Raw genomic sequence first — 17,820 nt, forward strand, 5'->3', positions numbered from 1 at the left:
GACCATGATGGATCAAGACAAACTCAAGACCCCTCCATAATCATGTCTGAACGCAGGCAAAGCATGAGTATTGACCAAACCACAAAAATGCCCAAACATGCCAGTACCCTGGCTGACATGATTGGCTGCTCCTTTGTTTCCAACTACAGTTTGATTAGCCTCAGCCTGTCCCTTCTTCTGGATAAGATTTATTAAGATACCCAAATATAGATTACCTGTACTTTCTAAATAGCATCTGGAATAGAGCAAAGCCCTGCTTCCTTAAATCCTCCCCAAATCACCTCACACAAGCCAGGAAACTGTAATAAGCCTTTTCTAACACTTGTACTGAGGGCTCCAACTTCCCCATGCTGTTTGTTCTCCCTCACTGCATTGAGTGTTGATGCAGCTTGTTCACTTACACTTGTGTTCCTGGTGGTCTTGACGGTGCCCAACATTGTGACCTTGGAGGATTATTTGAAATTATTCAGTTTTAAGAGTGCTTATATGTTATGACCCATCAGCTTTCACTTTTCAGAATATCCTGCAAAGAAACATTTACATGTGTGCAGGAGACATGAACAGGGTTGTTCTGCTATTATATAATTTTTTACCGTGTCAGAAAAGTTAGAAGCAACCCAGATGTCCATCAATAGAGAATGACTAAATAAAATGTGATATCTTTGCTTTTGAATCCAGTGCAGCAATTAAAAAGAAGGAAGTAGAGCTGTGTGTTTCTTTGCTTGTTTGTATTTTTGTTTTGCTATATGTTTTGATATAGATAGCTCTCAGACGTGTTTTTGAGTAGGGGAAAAACACAAGTTGCAAACAGAGTGTGCAGCATGGTATCCTTAGTATTCTGGATAAAATCCCAAAGTTTGAGAGAACAACTTGCTTTTTGTCCATCCCTGACTCTAAGCTGCTTGCCTTTCCTGCGTCAAGTGACTACAGACCTCTGGGAGGCTGGGCTCTTCTTTAATTCTAGCAGAGGAGCTAGTGTGGTATGTCTTTTTTTGTGGGAAAGGACTGGAAAGCAGTGGATCTTGAACGAGCTGGAACCTCAGTGATCTGTGGACCTCCTCAGGCGAACATTAACCTCACTTGGTGCCTTCTGGACTCCCAAAGGCCAAGAGAAAGCTGAGTTGGTGGGTTGAATCTTCCCTGCTTGTGAGCCTGGAAGGATAGAGAAAAAGCAAGGAGGCTTTCTCCATGTTATTTGGGAATTGTTGGCTTGCTATAAACAGAGGTCTAACAGGCTAAAAGATCCTTTTGCAGCCCTTTAGGATATTCTCAATCTGAGCCTCAAACCACATTGAGCCAACAGAGAAAAATAACACATGTTTTATGTAAGGGGGCCCAGCAGCCACAGAAAGGAAGGCCAGGCAGAACCATCAGAACACATGCCCGGTGACGGAGAACGGCTTGCAGAGCCGTGAGCATCCAAATAGAAGAATAAAAACGCAGGGGTATGTGGGCATGCACGCACAACAGCAGCCATAAAACAGAGTGAAATCGTCGGGATGTTACATAGCGTGGATTTCAGACAAATTCAGTAAATGAATTAAAAGATGTGGCTAGTCAGATTGGAGGCCCGGAAGACTGATGCACAGAGCAAAACTGAAGAATAGGAAATTGAGGGGAAAGGAGGAGTCTTGGAAAACATGAGGCAACACTGAAACAAAAGTAGTCGGAGACAACATTGAAACAAAAATAGGAGACTTTTTTAACTGAATTGAAGAAAGAACTGATCTGTAGGTTGAAGGACCTCATCAGGTTTGGTGAAAAGAAAACTGATGAGAAAAACACATATTTGGGCACATCTTGGTAAAATTTCTGAATTAAATCACAAGCTTCAAAAAAAAGCATACTGGCAGTGGACTTTGTAGCACTGAAACCATAAGGTAGAAGGACATTTAGAGACCATTGAGATAAAAGGGACAAAACCCAACCTTCTTATACCTAGAAAAAATGTCATTCAGCCATTCGTCTGTCAGGATGAAGAGTGATGTTTGAGGTTATGCAAGAATTCAGTGCATGCATCAACCTCCCACCCTATTTGAAGATGTTTTGGAAGACCAACCAACCAAACCAGAAAATCGGAACAGAACAGTATGAGCAAAATCCATATAAAACTGATACTACATATTTCCTATGGGACATACATGTATAGACATAGATCAGTGCATAAGGAAACAAACGTGGAAGGTACATACCAAATGTTAGCAGTGGTTATTGCTGGGAAGGGATCAGGATTTGGGCTGGTGGTCACAGAGGACTCCGGCCTTCTCTGGAAAGGTTTCAGTTTAATGTAAGAATAGATTTAAATGTCACTTGATACTTTTAAAACATACATGTATATATATTTTTTAAGATAAACAGAACAGGTTATGAAGGACGTTGTGTGCCGTGTTCAGGGTTGTAAGCAGGGAGGTCTCCTTAAATGATCTGACTTGCACTTTAAGAGATCACTTGGGCAGTGGGAGTGGTGATCCCTTCGGCCGCCTGGTGGGTAGCGGGGTGGGCAGGCCAGAGGCACAGTGAGGAGCTTGGTGTGACTGGGGAGGTCCTAGTAACAGCTCAGCAGAACTGCGAATGCACCCGGCTAGAAGCGCTCTGAGCCTTCAGGAGCCCAAACCAGTAACGGCCCAAGGACGGTTGGATGAAATAAAATCAGGGCACTATTTTATTTATTTGCTTGTTGAGATCTCCATTAAACACTTTTCTTAGTTCTCTTGGGAAAATAATGTAGATTTTTTTTTTTTGGAAAGACACAAGAATGAGTTTTGATAGAAACATTGAACTTGAGCTGTTGGGGGAAAAATTCCCTGGATTTTCCAGCGTATTTACTCTTCTGTAAAATTGTTACTAATCCAACAGAACTTTTGTTTTGAAGTTAATAATGCAAGAAAATTGTATAGCCTCTGTGCTGGGTTTATTGCTAAAAACAAACAAAAATCTGTTAAATGATTTTTATTACCCTAGGACTGGGCACTTGGAGTCCTGCATGCCAAAATCATTGCAGCTATAACATTGATGGGTCCTCAGTGGTGGCTGAAAACTGTAATTGAGCAGGTAAGCAAGTTCGGCTTATGGGACTCTTATTTTCCACGTTCCCACTTTCCTAAGTTTTATACATTTTCTTTAATGAGCATATGTAACTTTTTTTTTTTTTTTAAGGAGAAAGGCAGTTTACTCTTATCACCATGAATTTTCATCAGCTACTCTTAAAACTTCCCTTATCTGAAAGTTAACCAGTAGCTTAAAGTACCTAGAACCCTGACTAAAGTAAAGGCAAAATTTAGCATATGTGCTTTTTCTTGTTCTGATGAAGGCTTGGTAGTTGGTTTTGTAAGCCTGTAGTAAGGAAAAGAGTTTATTGTTCAAGGCAATAAATAAAGAAAATGGCAGGAAAAAATAGATTTAAAAAAGCAGAGCTCTTTGGGGATATTTTTAGCTACCTACACCTAAGACAGTTTTGTGTTATGGAGCTATCACAAAATTTGGTCATTGAGGTGATAACCTTGAAAAAGATAGATGGTGCTTCTGTACTTTGATAATAAGGCTAGGAAGTAGGATAATTCATTTTAGGAAGATTTCTTCCAAAGTAACCAACATAGTAGATTTTGGTACTTTTAAGTTTTAGTTACCTAGAGAATGGACTTACGGACAGCCCTCTTGTCCTTAGGGCAGCATCAAATTAATAAGGTGTTACAGTTTTGTAGCACTGAAGGTATACCTCCTTTTGATGTACAGGAAATAAAGACAGTAGTTCTCAGCCCAGTATGCACAAGAAGCTCATCCAGAAGTTTCTGTACCTGGAGATGTGTGAGGGTGGGGAGAGCCAGGGCATTGGGGTGCGTTTGCACGCATCTCTCAACTGCGGGCTGCGAGGCAGCATGTGCACCCACGGTAGGAGAACAGACCAGTCCGGCCTGGAGCGTCCAGGTGAGACTCCGACCCTTGTGGAGAGTCAGCATGTAGTGACAGCTGGGGGCTGTGAAACACTGTTGATCTCTATGATAGTTTGCTCTCTGATGCATTCTTTCTCATACACTTGTCTAAGTTTAAGTAAAATGATTGAGAAACACCGGGATGCCTTGCTGCATTAATTTAAATGCATTTGGGTTAAAAGGATTTTGGGGGGTCAGAAGGGGACCTGTGGAGCAGTAAGCCTGTTTGTCATTCACATTGAAATGCTCTGGCCCACTTCCGAGGGACCCGGGGATTGGAGTTGCACCACACTGTGTGACTGGGGGCCAGGAGAGGTTGAAGTGCTGGGGGAAAAACACAAACAACGCTCTGCTGTTTTGTCTCCTTCTGTATACCATCTTTATTTTCCATTATTCCCAAGATTTCCCCACTTCCATCCATTCTTTCCTCTGCAATACTATCCCGTAGAACTTTCTAGATGAGATGAAATATTTTAGAAATTCTTGAATTAAAAAAAAAAAATTCACTGTAGAATTCTTTCATACTAAATTGTTCCATAAAATACCTTTTGATTTGTTGAAATTTGATTTATACAGGCTTTTTAGAAACATGCTTCCTGTTTATAATATATTCTTATATTCAGATAAAATGAATGCAATCTTGAGTAGTAACACAGGTCACTCTTACACAGTTTATGTATGAAGTTACTTCAAGTTATGTAGTCTTCAACTAATATTATTGGATGCCATCTGGTATCGTATAGCACAAGGCCAGTGTAATTATTATTCTAGATTAGCATCTTATTATTTTATCTCTTAGCAGAGTTAACTGCGAAGTGTAAGGAACACCATACTTATGTTTGTGTTCCAGAATTTGCCTTGACTTCTGAAAAAATAACAAGTTTGAACCTTTTGGGCTGGTAGATCCAGCTCCCTGTGCTTGAATTCAGCAGAGATTGCTCTATTAACCTGGAGAAATTTGTCTTGTATCCTTATTCTCATTTTTTACCCCTATGTTTCAGGTTTACGCAAATGGCATCCGGAACATTGACCTTCAGTATATCATTCGGAAACTGGCAGCGCCAGTGATCTCTGTGCTCTTGCTTTCCCTGTGTGTACCTTATGTCATCGCGTCCGGCGTCGTTCCTTTACTTGGTGGGTAATGCTGGCTGAGAGCTTGAGAGAGCACCTTTATTCACATCACTACATTCTTGTCACTTACGGTATCAGAGGTTGCCTGGCTCCAAATGCTTTATTGTAAATATAAATGCAGCTAAAACAATGATTTTAAAAGACTGTTTTTCTTAGATTTCACTAGTTAGGGCAAGATGAGGATCATAAAACGCTTTGGTACAGTATTTTTCCCTAGGCAGGTGAGAAAGTATTGACATTTAAAAAATGTCCTTTAGTGTAAAAGAAAAACCAAAGAGGAGATGCTAATTTGTGACACTTTAACATCTAGACATTATCAGCTGTGTACTGAAGAATTCTCACACGACCTTAAAGCCAGCAATATGTTCAGAATTATAAGCACAGAGTTTTCCCCTCCAAATCTTTTGCTTCTGTTGAATTCCTTCTGTCAGTTACTAGCATTATCATACAACAAGTTGTATAAGTCAGAAACCTTGAAGGTCATCCGTGTCACCTGAGGCTCTCTGCTTTTCATACTCAGCTGGGTTCCAGGTCCCTCTTATCTGACCTCTGGAACCCATTCTCTCATCTTTGGAGCCCTTGCCCGCAGCTCACGTTGAGATGAACCTCAGCTCTCACCTTAACCTCAACCTCAGCAGCCTCTTGTCTGGTTTCCTTGTTTTGAACTCTCCACCACTAATTCATTCTCCACACTGCGGCCACAGTGACCTTTCGGAAGAATAAATCTCGCTGTTCTCACCTTTGTGGTGAACATCCTTTTGTTGGTTCCTGTGTGCCTTGAGAACACAGTCCAGCTCCTGGGGTAGCTCGCAAGGCTCCTCCTCTAGCTGGGACTGGCTCCAGCTTGACGGCACTCCTCGCCTCACTCCATTCGTACAGGATGAGTTTCCGTTAAGCGCCCCTCCCCTCTTCTTAGGAAAAGGACATACTTTCACTTCACTGTCATCCTTTATACACTTAGAGTTTTTCTTTTTTGGTTTTCCAGGTGTTACTGCGGAAATGCAAAATTTGGTCCACCGGCGGATTTATCCATTTTTACTGATGGTCGTGGTGTTGATGGGAATCTTGTCCTTCCAGGTCCGCCAGTTTAAGCGCCTTTATGAACATATTAAAAATGACAAGTAAGTCTAGCTTCATTTGTCTAGCTGCTTTTTGTTAAGATGTTTCATTTCTTAATTACTGTGTCTAATGTGATAAATCACAGGAGGGAAAAGTGCTCAGATTCTGGATGTATTTTGAGGTAGAATTGACAGGATTTGCTAACAGATTGGATGTAGAATGTGAAAAAGGGGGTTATCAGGACTTGCTTGGGTCAAGCAACTGGAAATATGGAGTTGTCATTTATGGAGATGAAAAAGACTGGGAGAAACCGGTTTGGGGAGGAAGAGTTTTTAATGTCCATTTGACATAATTTTCAGTCTGTTTTCAAATGTTTTGGTCTGACAATATATTAAATAGTTTTAGATAAAAATAAGAAGCCTGCTTTAGGAATTAGCAGTGCCTGCCTAAGCCCTTCTTGCAGCCAAGGGCCATTGGGTTACTCTGACCATTGCTGAGAGGAGCTGTGAGGTTACTGCAGAAGCGTTGTGGCGCCCTCTGTTTTGAGGAAACTCTGCGACCTGACCTCTGAGAAATTGAGAACAGCCAAGGAAAACACCTTCTGGGGTAGCAGCCATTTGACCCTCCATGTCCTAATGGAAGGCTGAGTCCTCTTCTGCTTTAATGGCGCCTCACAGAGGAAGTAAGTTTGTAACTACCCATCCTGGTTTGCCCGGGAGAGTCCCAGTTTACACAGGCTGCCTGCGTGTCATTACTAACAGTGCCCCCTTTTACTCATGAGTGCCGGCTTTGGGCGACAGATTATACAGTCACCTCGTTTACTCTGAGGGCTCTTTAAGAGTAATATTTCTAAGAATGAAATTTACAGAGTGTTCAGTCAGGGCTTCTCCAAAGCACTTACTGATGGTAATAAACACTAGAATGCTTAGGCAGGCAGAGTATTAAGTTCTGTCAGCCACGAAAGAATGGGGAGGGGCTTTCAGCGATGAAAGTCAGTTTCCCTCACTTCGCTTGTTTTGGCGGCGCAGTCAGTCCGGCAACAGCGCAAAAGAGACACACCCTCGGGAGCTGCCTGCAGCCCAGTGCACGCTATTGTCTTTCCCCACTGTTGCTTCGTGCAGAAAACCCTTGAACTCGGGCTCGACAGAGGGCATGTCTTGTTCACCGTTATACGTCCACAGCATATCTGCCATGGGGCTTGATCCCAAGGAGGTGCCGAGTGTGCGTGTGTGCGTGTGCGCTGGGGGCACGAGAGGCTGCTGGGGTACTAGAACTGGCTATGGGTTCAGAGTCTCGTTTTTCTGCCCCTGAGTTACTTTTCGGTCTGGGGCAAGTTTACCTTGCTTTTCTCTCTGTGTTTGATATCTTGATGTGGTTTGTGATTACGTGTGTGTCAGGTAGTGCCATGTGTACTATCATGTCAGATGTTGCTCAGTTGTCATTGTTCACAGCGTTTACAGAATCCTCACAAGTTGAAAAAACACCGGTTGGTTGGGGGACAGTGGGATAAGGAATGATTAACTTCAGGAAGAGAATCAGGAAGACAGAAAGACAAGGGATGAAACTGAGAGCTCGTGAAGAAGAAGCAGTAGGGTTAGTGGAATGTTTTAAGAAGTGAAATGTTAAGCTACTTGGCGTAAACTGCCAGAGTACCTCATGAGACCTGTATGTCGCCAGAAAAGTGAGAGATGGAAGTTAGGGTGGAGGAAATCACGGTGAAAACTAAAAGTTGCCACCCGGAGCCCTCCACACATGCCAGGCCTTTGTTACCGAGGCTTTGCCTGCTTTCTGTTTCTTACAGCAATCATAGGACTGTTGTTCTCGTTTTACTGAAGAGCAGACTGGGCCTCAGACCCCAGCTCCCTGGCAGCCCTGTCACATGCTGGCCCCCCTCCTCCTCTTACTCAGATGTGTGAGGTCCTGCTGGGCACGTCGTGGTCTGCACTGCTGCCCCAAGTGGGTGGGTCCCCGTGCCCGCGTGAGACCGTCACCCACACCGCCCCCGCCCCCCGCAGCTTGTTGCCGGCAGCGTTGTCGCCCACTGTTCCCCCGGGTCAGCCTCCGGGCCCTTCCCCCACGGTCAGCGCGGCCCAGCACTGCTGCTCCCCCAGCTCCTGCTGGCGTCACGGGGACGCCGTGTTCTGGTGGAGGACCCCCCGCCCTGTCGTCCCATCCACAGGCACTTCTGTCTCCGTTTCTGCAGTCCTGCTCCCGTTACCATCACCTCTCATAGGTTAGGAACACTTAATACTCTTTCTTGGACCATAACCTCCTACCTTCTGTCAGTCACTTGCATACAATCATTTCTGTGCCATCTCCCTTTGACCTCCTTGAAATCTTTGTCCTTTGATTTCTCCTTTTCTTTAGAACTAGAGCTTTTCAGGTTTTACTCTCCTCCCTACCCAGCTTTCTGATTATCATATTTCCAGTCCATTTCTTCAGATCTGTCCACTTACCTGATTTGTAAAATATGATCCATAACAGATAAATCCCCTGAATAAGTTTACTCTACCTTACCTACCTCTGGCCTCCAAGAGTCAGTTTATGAGGGCCGCTCACCTGTGGACCAGAGCCTGTACTCCACTGCACAGCATCTGAGGCCTTCTGACCTGTGCTGCTCTCATGTCTTCCCATAAACCCATACCTTTGCTATGAGATGCCTGCTTTTGTGCTGTTTGCCGGTATTCATTCTAGACTCCCGTTCTACCTACCTAACTATTGAAGGGTTTTAAGTGGGAGTGAAGTGATCTGATTTACATTTTTAAAAATGTATCACTGGCTGCTCTAAGGAAGAATGTTTTAGTAAGTAAGATCACATAGAGAGTAACCACCCTGTTTTTAACAACCTAGGTACCTTGTGGGCCAACGCCTCGTGAACTATGAACGGAAATCTGGCAAACAAGGCACATCGCCACCGCCTCCACAGTCGTCCCAAGAATAAAGTGGTTGTCTCAACTACCTTGACCTTCCCCTGCCTTTACGTGTCCTTTTTTTGTGGACTTCTCTCTTTGGAGATTTTCCCCAGTGATCTCTCAGCGTTGTTTTTAAGTTAAGGGTGTTTGACTTGGGTTTTCAGCATTCAGCAAGCAGCAGTGCGAGGCTCTGCTGCCCTTCCTGCATCTTCTGACACCATTGCTGTCTGAGGTCTGTGTATGTGTAAATAGAAGCTCCTGGATACCCTGAAACCTTGGATTAAACAGAATGTGCATTGTACATCTTCAAACAAAATGTATATTAATTTATTAAATCTAGTTGTCACTTTATTTTGGACCTGCTGTGATCCTGACAAGAAATGTGCCACAGAGCCATAGTGCAGAGGCAAGACTTTTTAATGACGTCTTTTGGAATGCAATGTCCTGGTGTTCCTAGCAGTTCTTATGAAGTGAACTGTACATTCTGTCTTGGCTGTTCAGACCTTACCAAGAACGTAAAAGGAAACAAGTAGAAATCAACAGTGGAGTGTCTGTTGTAAGAAAACATGAACTTGTGCTTCACTGTCAATCGTTTTTGGAAGTTATTTTGTATAACACCAAAGCTGTTGTACATTTTCTACTGCTTGATTTTTTTTCATGTGTCTGTGTTTGTAATATTGTATAGTATCTTGTGCTAGGTGAGGAAATTATTTTTAATTTTGATAATTTAATATTCCTAGTGATCAGCATTGGGAGTTGGGTTTTTGTGCTTGTTAGGGGCATGTCTGTACTTAGAGAAAAGAAAAAGTCCAAAAGAAGATTTTTCCTCCAGCCCCCTTTTCCCACACACAGCTGTCTTTTCGTCAGCAGTGGCCAAAAGTCATGCAAGATCATAAATCTTAGAGAATAACATCACCAGTGATACTGCATCTTCCTGGAATAAGGACATACTGAAATGTTTGTCAAATGTAGGTGGGGTTTGTGGTCTTAGATTGACAGCATTAGAGAAGACGGGTTAGAACCCCTGGTCCTGCTGGTTAGTGCATCATTGGGTGAGGATTAGGGGCAGTGCATTTCTCCAGAGTTTCCAAAGCTTTTTGTTTACAGAATAAAACTATAAATAAAACCAACTTGATTTTATTTCACCAGAAGGAAGCTGGCTGAGCTGGCCTTTTAACATAGGAGTACAGAATGTATTTCATTGGAAACATGCTGTAAAATCTCAGAAAGCAGAACACTTAGAAACTTGGTTTTCTTTTATAACCAAAGCTTCAAGTTAGAAGTTTAGAGAAATAGAATGGTTGGGCACGTGATCCAAGTGTTTAATGGTGATGGAATATTGTAAGGGTAGTGTTTGTTTTTGAATGATAACTTAGTTCTCAGAGAAAATGGACAGCATAGATCTTAAGAAACCATAAAAGAATTTCCATATAGTATTAAAACCCATAGGCTTAAATCTGAGGATTTTTAAAATATGAGAGTCAGCCAAACATAAGTTACCAAAATCAAAAGCAACACGTTCTGGTTGTTTTATATTTCAACAATTTTTCCTGAAGTGGTAAGTAAGTACTTTAAAACATCAGTATCAAAAAAAAAAAAAGCTCGACATAGGATTCAGTGTTACAGTTTTTGGCACTTTGTAGTAGCCCTTTCTCATATTTGAAATAAGGTCTTTGCTAGCCCTACCTTTACTTAGAAATTTAGTCCTACTGTAAAAATTAGCATTTTAAACATAATGCCACCTGTCATGGTGTATGTCTATATCAATTGTTCTCTTTGGGAGAAAAATATTATGAAATTGGGCATATAACTTGATCGTGTTAATTTAAGTTTCTTTTTTAATTTTTCAGAGATTTGTAGATCTTGATATAAAATTACTGGAACACATTTATCTGTTACCAGAAAGAGATCTAGGCAGATATCACAAAAGATTAAAAATTGTTACTCTACAAAATTTTAAGTGAACCTTATCAGATATTTTGTAAAAAAAACAAAAAACAACATATAATATACATATGTGTGTGTGTGTGTGTGTGTGTGTATATATATGTGTGTATATATATATATACACATATATATATATGAATGGCCAAAAAGTTGCCCTCCATTTCACTGGCAGATAACTTTATCTTGTCTTACTTAAGGATTTCCCCTGGTTTTTCAGTTGTGCTTTGTCCTGTTTTTTTCAATAAGGTGAATACTTTCATAAGGAAAGCATTTGCTGGCATACTATTTACTTGGGTAGCATCAAGATTTTATTATTAACCAACAGTCTTATAAATATTTAAAACGTCTAGTTCAGCAAGTGCTAGTATTGCTGCCCTTCTTCATGTAGAATTAAAAAAAAATAATAGTGTAGTTTTGCTTCATTTTACATTGGGCTAAGACTGTCTTCAAGGAAGGTAATTAGGAAAGAAGACCTTTTTGCTTTATTTTTACTATTTATAAATTGAAGACAAATCAACATTTGGGGTTAGTTTTACATGACCAGTTATCAAATGGTCATAGTATGAAGTATGCACTTGTTCATTATTAGCAAATTCTGTTTGATTTTTAAACTATTAAGTACTAATAGTTGAGATGAAAACTGAAGAAAAATGCCAATGTGAAGTTTGTGTATAGCTAGCCTTAAAGAAGCTCCATGTTTTTAGGTGATTTTTTTTCCTGTTCTCTGGAGAAACAGTGGAGATTGGACATCTCAATTCCAGATGTAAATGAAAAGTAATTTTTATTTCAACATTTAATATAACTTATTACTGTGGATTCTTGTCTTGTGTTTTTTCTTTCCCTTATTCAAGTAATAGAGAAGAACTTTTTCTCAAATGATTTATCTTAGATGATATGTCCTTTCTGTATTGGCAAAATGCTACTATTAAAGTGTAATTCTTGAATTTAGGTTGAATTGATGACTTTTAAGACAAAACAGTGAAGCACTGGACATTTCTACATTGTATTGCGTTTGGAAACACACACACACACACACACACACACTCAACTCACCCACTCACTCACTCTGAAGAATGTTGCACCAGTATAAGAACACTGGCACTTTTTTAAACGTTGCAAGTGAGCTGCTTACTCTTCATTTTCAGGATTGAGTATTTTAAGCTCTCTACTTACTGTGATAAGTTTTTTATATTGTAAAATTAAATGATTATGTTTAAAATACTCCTTTAGAATGTTACCTATCAGTTGCCATCAAGAAGAAAACAAATGTCCTACCACAAAGGTATTACTGGAAGCCTCACTTGTGGAGATGCTCTAACTTCCTTGTATCTACTTAATTAACGTGCCCCTCAATCAGATGTTTTCCTTTCAGTCCATTACTGCCCTGTGTCATTTTTTAAATCAATAAAACAGCCATCACGAGTAAGGGCTTCTTTCAGGTAATCCCCAGCAATATCTTTGGCATTTAATACAACATAAAGATAAGACAGGATGCATCTGTTTTCATTCCCATCTATTTTGTATGAGTGCTTCATTTTGTAGTCATGAAATTAATATAGTACCTTAAATGAAAATGTAATGACCATAAGGCCTAGAAATGACTGTTGTAGAAGCTCAATAAATAGAACATTTACTTAGTTGGGATGTTAGTTTTCTATTAAACACCTTAGATCCCCAGACCAACTTTATGTGTATATATTCTAAAGAGCTCCCTTTTTTATGTGGTGGTTTGTTGCCTTCTGAGTTGAGAGAAAAATTGAATAAAAACGTTAGTTGTAGCCTAGTTTTTTTGGTTTGTTTATTTTTGCTTTGTTGCAAGATTGCTTCAGAATTATGAAATGTGCATTATTAGTTGGCATAGGCAGATAATCCAGATTGTTAAAAGTATAATAATTATGGAAGAAAATACTCAAGTTGCATATGATTATAGCCCCTCCATTCTAAGTAGGAACTTGAAAGTATAGTTGCAGAAGACGCACCTTCCCCCTCTCTCCCTCCATTGTGGTTACAGCCCATCCTCACTGGGAAGAGCGAAGCCCTTCTTGTGCCACAGGCAGTATGCCACCCAGCTCTGCGCCTCCACTGCAAGATCTGAGCATAAAATTTCACCAGGTTGTCTTTTAGATGGAGATTTGGATAGAGTAAAAGTCCACTTCACATACTGATCATATGTATCAGAGAAGAAGGAAAGGATTGCTTGAGGTTTTTAAAGTGCCCTTTGTGAAGAGATCCTTTTGTTTCTAATTTTTGTTTATAGGTTCAAAGCTTTTTCTGTGATTTTTTAAAAATCAAGTGCATTTTTATTTATTTCAAATGCAGTGGTGGTGGTAGGTGAAATGCTATTTGATCCATAGGGCATGTGTAACCTGTGAAGTTGAACTTTATAGCAAAGGAAATTGTACGGTGAATCTCAGAAAGTGGCCATGAATTCCCTCCTCCCACCGTGCAGTTTGCAGCCACTCTTGTTGGGAACAGAGCCAACATCACGAGTGAAATGAGGGTCTGAGGAGGTGATTTCCCCCCAGCCCCACCCTCATTTTTTTTTGGTGTCTCTTTTGTTTCCAGCACTATACTTGGTACTGTAGTAGAATGAGGTATGGGGTTTGCCTTCAGGGAGCCCAGGTGGAATGGAAAAGAACAGAAAAATGAGCAAAAGCTTCCACTGTAGGTATGAGTAAAATGCCACAAGGACCACAGAGAAAGGACCCACTGTGGGCGAGTCTGTGATGACCTGGTGGTGCTCAAGTCCTGTTCTGTGTATCCAGGCGCCCCTCCCACACACCCACACCACGGTTCCTCTTTCACCCTCTTGCAGTCTGCTTCTGCTCAGTCCCACACGGCACTACAACTGTCCGTATGTCAACAGCAGTAACCCACTTTACGTTGTCAAATCATCTTTTGGAAATTTCTTCCTTTACATATATAACAGTGCCGGGTCTTTCTGCTCCTCCATGTTTGTTCAGTAACTTTTCTCTAGGACGAGAAGCTTCATACCCGAGAACCCCACTCATTCACTCCTTTCTTTGCTTAAATGGAGCAGTCCCTTCTGCTAGCTGCCCAAATCCAAAGGTGTGATGGAGCAGAATAGAGAGTCCAGAAATAGACCTACACATATATAGATGGCTGCTTTTTGACAAAGGTGCAAAAGTCAAATAGTGCTGGAGTAATTGGACCTCCAGATACAAGATTAAAAACTGATCCATATCTCAACAGTTGTAAAAATTAACTCATGGATTACAGTCCTGAATGTTAAAACCGCAAACTATGTAACTTCTAGAAGAAGAAAAGGGGGAAAATACTCAACCTTGGGTTATAACCCCAAAAGCACAATCCACAGAAGAAAATTTTGATGAATTGGGTTTTATCAAAATTGAGACCGTCTGCTCTTTGAAATACAGCGTTTAGAGAGCAAAAAAGACAAGCCATGGAGTTGCAGAAAATATTTACAAAACATTTCTGATAAAGAAAATGCATTCGAAATTGAAAAGTCTCTAAACTCAGTAGTGAGAAAACCTATTTGCCCATTTTAAAAATGGGCAAAATATTTAACATACTTCACTGAAGAGGAGATAGATATATATATATATATATGGCAAATTACATGAGAAGATGGTCAACAGAATTAGCCATAAGTAAAGTGCAAATTAAAACCACAATGACATACCCGTTCATACCCATTAGAATGGCTAAAACTAAAAATACCATAGCACGTGGTGGTGAGGATGTGGAGGAACTGGAACTCGCATACCCCGCTGGAGGGAATGTAAAATGGTACAACTACTTTGGGAAACAGCTGGGCAGTTCTTAAAAGGTTAAAATCTGTTTACTTACCACTCCTAGTTCTTTACCGAAAGAAAACGTGTAAGTCCGTATGAAGACTTAAACACGTGCTTGTTCATAGTAGCTTTATTTGTACTAACCCAAAGCTGGAAACAATCCTCGTGCCCGTCAACTGATGAATGGATAAATGATTATCCATATAATGAGATACTGCTCAGCAACAGAAAGCAATTCACTATCCGTATATACAGCTTGGACAAATCTCAAAGTGATGCTGAGTGGAAGTAAACTGAAAGTGTACTGTGTGCTTTTCATTTATATAGAATTCTAGAAAACACAAAGTAACCTACAGCAATCTAGAAAGCATATCAGTGCGGGTAGGGGTTGGCAAGGAGGGACGTGGGGGGATTTCACAGGCATGTGAAGAGACGGGGCGGGGAGGACGCATGTGTGTGACGGATGTGTTCACTATCTTATGGAGCTCTGGTTTGAAGTGTCAGGGTTTACCAAACTGTACAGTTTAAATTTGTGCAATTTACTGAATGTTAATTACACCTCAATTTTAAAAAGTAATATGTTCATACATTGTCTTTAACTGACCGTTTCACACCTTCTCTTCCTCAAAGTGCCACCTTCTCCACCTTCCTGACTTTTGGCTGATGATTTTTATTCCTATTTCACTTGATAGAAGCAATCAGAACAGAACTTTTCACAAGTTCACACCCTCTGCCCCATCACCCCCTGTGTTTATTGTGCTCCAGGCAGCCTCCCCTTTTCCACAACAGGTCAAACCTCAGGGCTTTTGCATATGCTGTTTGCCATGCCTTAATATTCTTCCTCCAAGCTCTCCCCAACCTCCTCGTTTCTATACTAAAATGTCTTTCTTAGGGAGGCTTATCTGAAATTGTAGCTACTTGGGCATTCCTGTCTCCTGCTATATTTTTCTCTTTCATATTAACGTACTGTACAGTTTACCTATCTTGTTTATATTTGCATGTTTTTCCTTCACTTGAATGTAAGCTCCAGAGATTGAAAAAAAAAAAAAAAACGATTTGGGGATTACTACTGTATTCCAAAACAGTCCTGGGACATATTGGGCATTCTATAGATATTGTTGGGTAAGTAAATGAATGAATCAGAATCAAAATAATGTATATATGGTTAAAATAAAACCTGAAAGCCATCCTCCAGAGGTGAGCACTGTCAGCTTGGTGTTTGCGTCCAGACCGTGCTCTGCATAAGCATTCGTTCACTGATGCTCTTATCAACACGGGTGGTACGTGCCCTGGGCTGCTCTGCAGGGGGCTTCTTTGACTTTATATTTCTGAGCATCTTTTTATGTCAGTACATAAGTAGCTATCCCATTTAAAACTTTTAGCTGTACTGTATTCCATTGTGTGGATAAGATTATGATGAAAGTTTTCTGAAAGGCAATTGGTTTACCCATTTTATTACATGCTATAGTAAACATTTTTGTCCATATTACTTTACTAGTATTTCTGTAGGATAAATTCCTAGAAGTAAGACTGCTAAATCATCAAACATATTTAAAGTGCCAAATTGCCCCCAAATGTAATAATTAACACTCCTCTCATCAGTGTATGAGATTCCTCGTTTTCCCATATCGTCATCAACATTAAATAGTGCCCATTTTCAGTTTTGCTAATGCTGTTAATTTGGAAACGTGTGTGTCTTCATTTGGTAGGCAAGTTGCCCACTAGAGAAGTTGTGTTTGGGGCTTGATACCTCTGGGGAAGGAAGGAGGGCTTGTCACTGGCCCCTCCTGGAGACAGCTCATTCTAGTACTTCACCTTCGTGTCTAGAGGTGAGCAAGGGGAGGTGGGTCTCAGGGCCTGTTTCATTCAGTGTGGGTGTGAAGGGCAGCTGCAGCAACCAGCCAGGAGACCCCTAAACCAGGTAGGATTCACACGTACGCGGCCCTGGTCAGCATCCACCATAATGGAACAGTTTCTCCTACCCTTGGACCCAAAACTATTGTATCGGAAAAGGTAGCTTATTTTCTCCTAGACCCAATTAGATTGGCTCAACCGTCCTATCTTACTTTGGAAAACAAGTTAAACAGAATCTTCTTTTAGCTGGAAACTGCCCACTGTCTAAACTCTTAAGTGGCTTTTGAACTGCCAACTGAAGAATGAGTTCACTAAGTGGTGCCGATTGGGCCACGGGAGCAGCGCGTGCGAAGGCGTCGAGGTCAGACACGCCTAGGACAGACGGACAGGGGCGTGTGCAGGATGAAGGAAGCAGTCTGGGAAGGCAGGGCCCAGATGCCTTCAGGGAGGCCCGTGCTGCGCGCAGACCAGCCTCCAGGACTTTAACGGCTTCCTACCTTGGAGGACACGAGGCATCTCGTTCCAGAGCTTCACGGAGGCCGTGCAAAGGAAAGGGGGGGGGGGTCCTTTGTGAATTCGCCGCTCACATTTGGCAGTCGATCAAAAGGCCCTTTCCTAACGGAAATGTTCCGCTCGTGCAGCTGTGAGCTATCTGTTAAATGCAAAGGGGGCGCCGAAGCCACACTGCTCAGGCGCGTTCGGCCCCCTCCTCCAGCACCGTCCAGAGGCCGGCTTCGGCTTGGGGCCTGTGCGCGTGCGCGACGCCAGAGGGGCGGGGCCCGCGCGTGTCTCGGTTGCCTGGATACCGCCGCGAAGCAGTAGCGGCGGCTTGCGCGCCAGTTGCCGGGTCGCGGCCGTTGCTAGAATTGGCGGTCCGTCCTCATTTTCCGAGGAGCCCGAGGAGGAGCGGGTAAGAGCCCTCGTCGGCCATCCGCGCCTCACGAAGCCGGCCTGTCGGGCCAACCCCAAACCTAAGCTTCCGGCCGGGCCCTGGCCCCGGCCCCACCCCAAACCCGGGGAAAGGCGGGCGGCCCGGCCTGGCCCCGTTTAAACCCGGAACCCCGACCTGGTTCGGGATCCCGGACCTCGGTCCCGCCCCAGACCCCTGTCCCCGGCCAGGCTCCAAACTCGGGACCCGGGACCCCGGCCCCGGAGCCCCGTGGCCGCCGCGTCTCCCCCGCGCCCCAGGCTGACCAACCCGCCCTTTCTCGC

The 17,820-nt window shown here is 42.2% G+C and overlaps 2 protein-coding genes across 4 annotated transcripts in view; both read left to right on the forward strand.

Moving 5' to 3' along the window:
- Positions 1–12,761, forward strand: part of MARCHF6 (membrane associated ring-CH-type finger 6) — a 76,065-nt gene extending 63,304 nt beyond the window's left edge. Inside the window, exons 23-26 of one of the 2 annotated variants that reach the window (XM_082382607.1) lie at positions 2,962–3,051; positions 4,931–5,063; positions 6,046–6,181; positions 8,970–12,761. In XM_082382607.1, the coding sequence (XP_082238733.1) occupies positions 2,962–3,051; positions 4,931–5,063; positions 6,046–6,181; positions 8,970–9,060 (450 nt within the window). In that variant the 3' untranslated portion in view covers positions 9,061–12,761. The remainder of the gene's footprint in view (positions 1–2,961; positions 3,052–4,930; positions 5,064–6,045; positions 6,182–8,969) is intronic. The other variant, XR_014241971.1, reaches the window with a different exon arrangement.
- Positions 12,762–12,887: 126 nt separating this feature from the next.
- The window catches only part of ROPN1L (rhophilin associated tail protein 1 like), a 31,863-nt gene continuing 26,930 nt past the window's right edge, over positions 12,888–17,820 (forward strand). For both annotated transcript variants that reach the window (XM_082382625.1, XM_082382626.1), the window contains exon 1: positions 12,888–17,518. The gene's annotated coding sequence lies outside the window, so the exon portion shown is untranslated. The remainder of the gene's footprint in view (positions 17,519–17,820) is intronic.

This window comes from Balaenoptera borealis (genome assembly GCF_965194805.1).
Source record: "Balaenoptera borealis genome assembly, chromosome: 2".
In the NCBI taxonomy this organism is placed as follows: domain Eukaryota; kingdom Metazoa; phylum Chordata; class Mammalia; order Artiodactyla; family Balaenopteridae; genus Balaenoptera; species Balaenoptera borealis.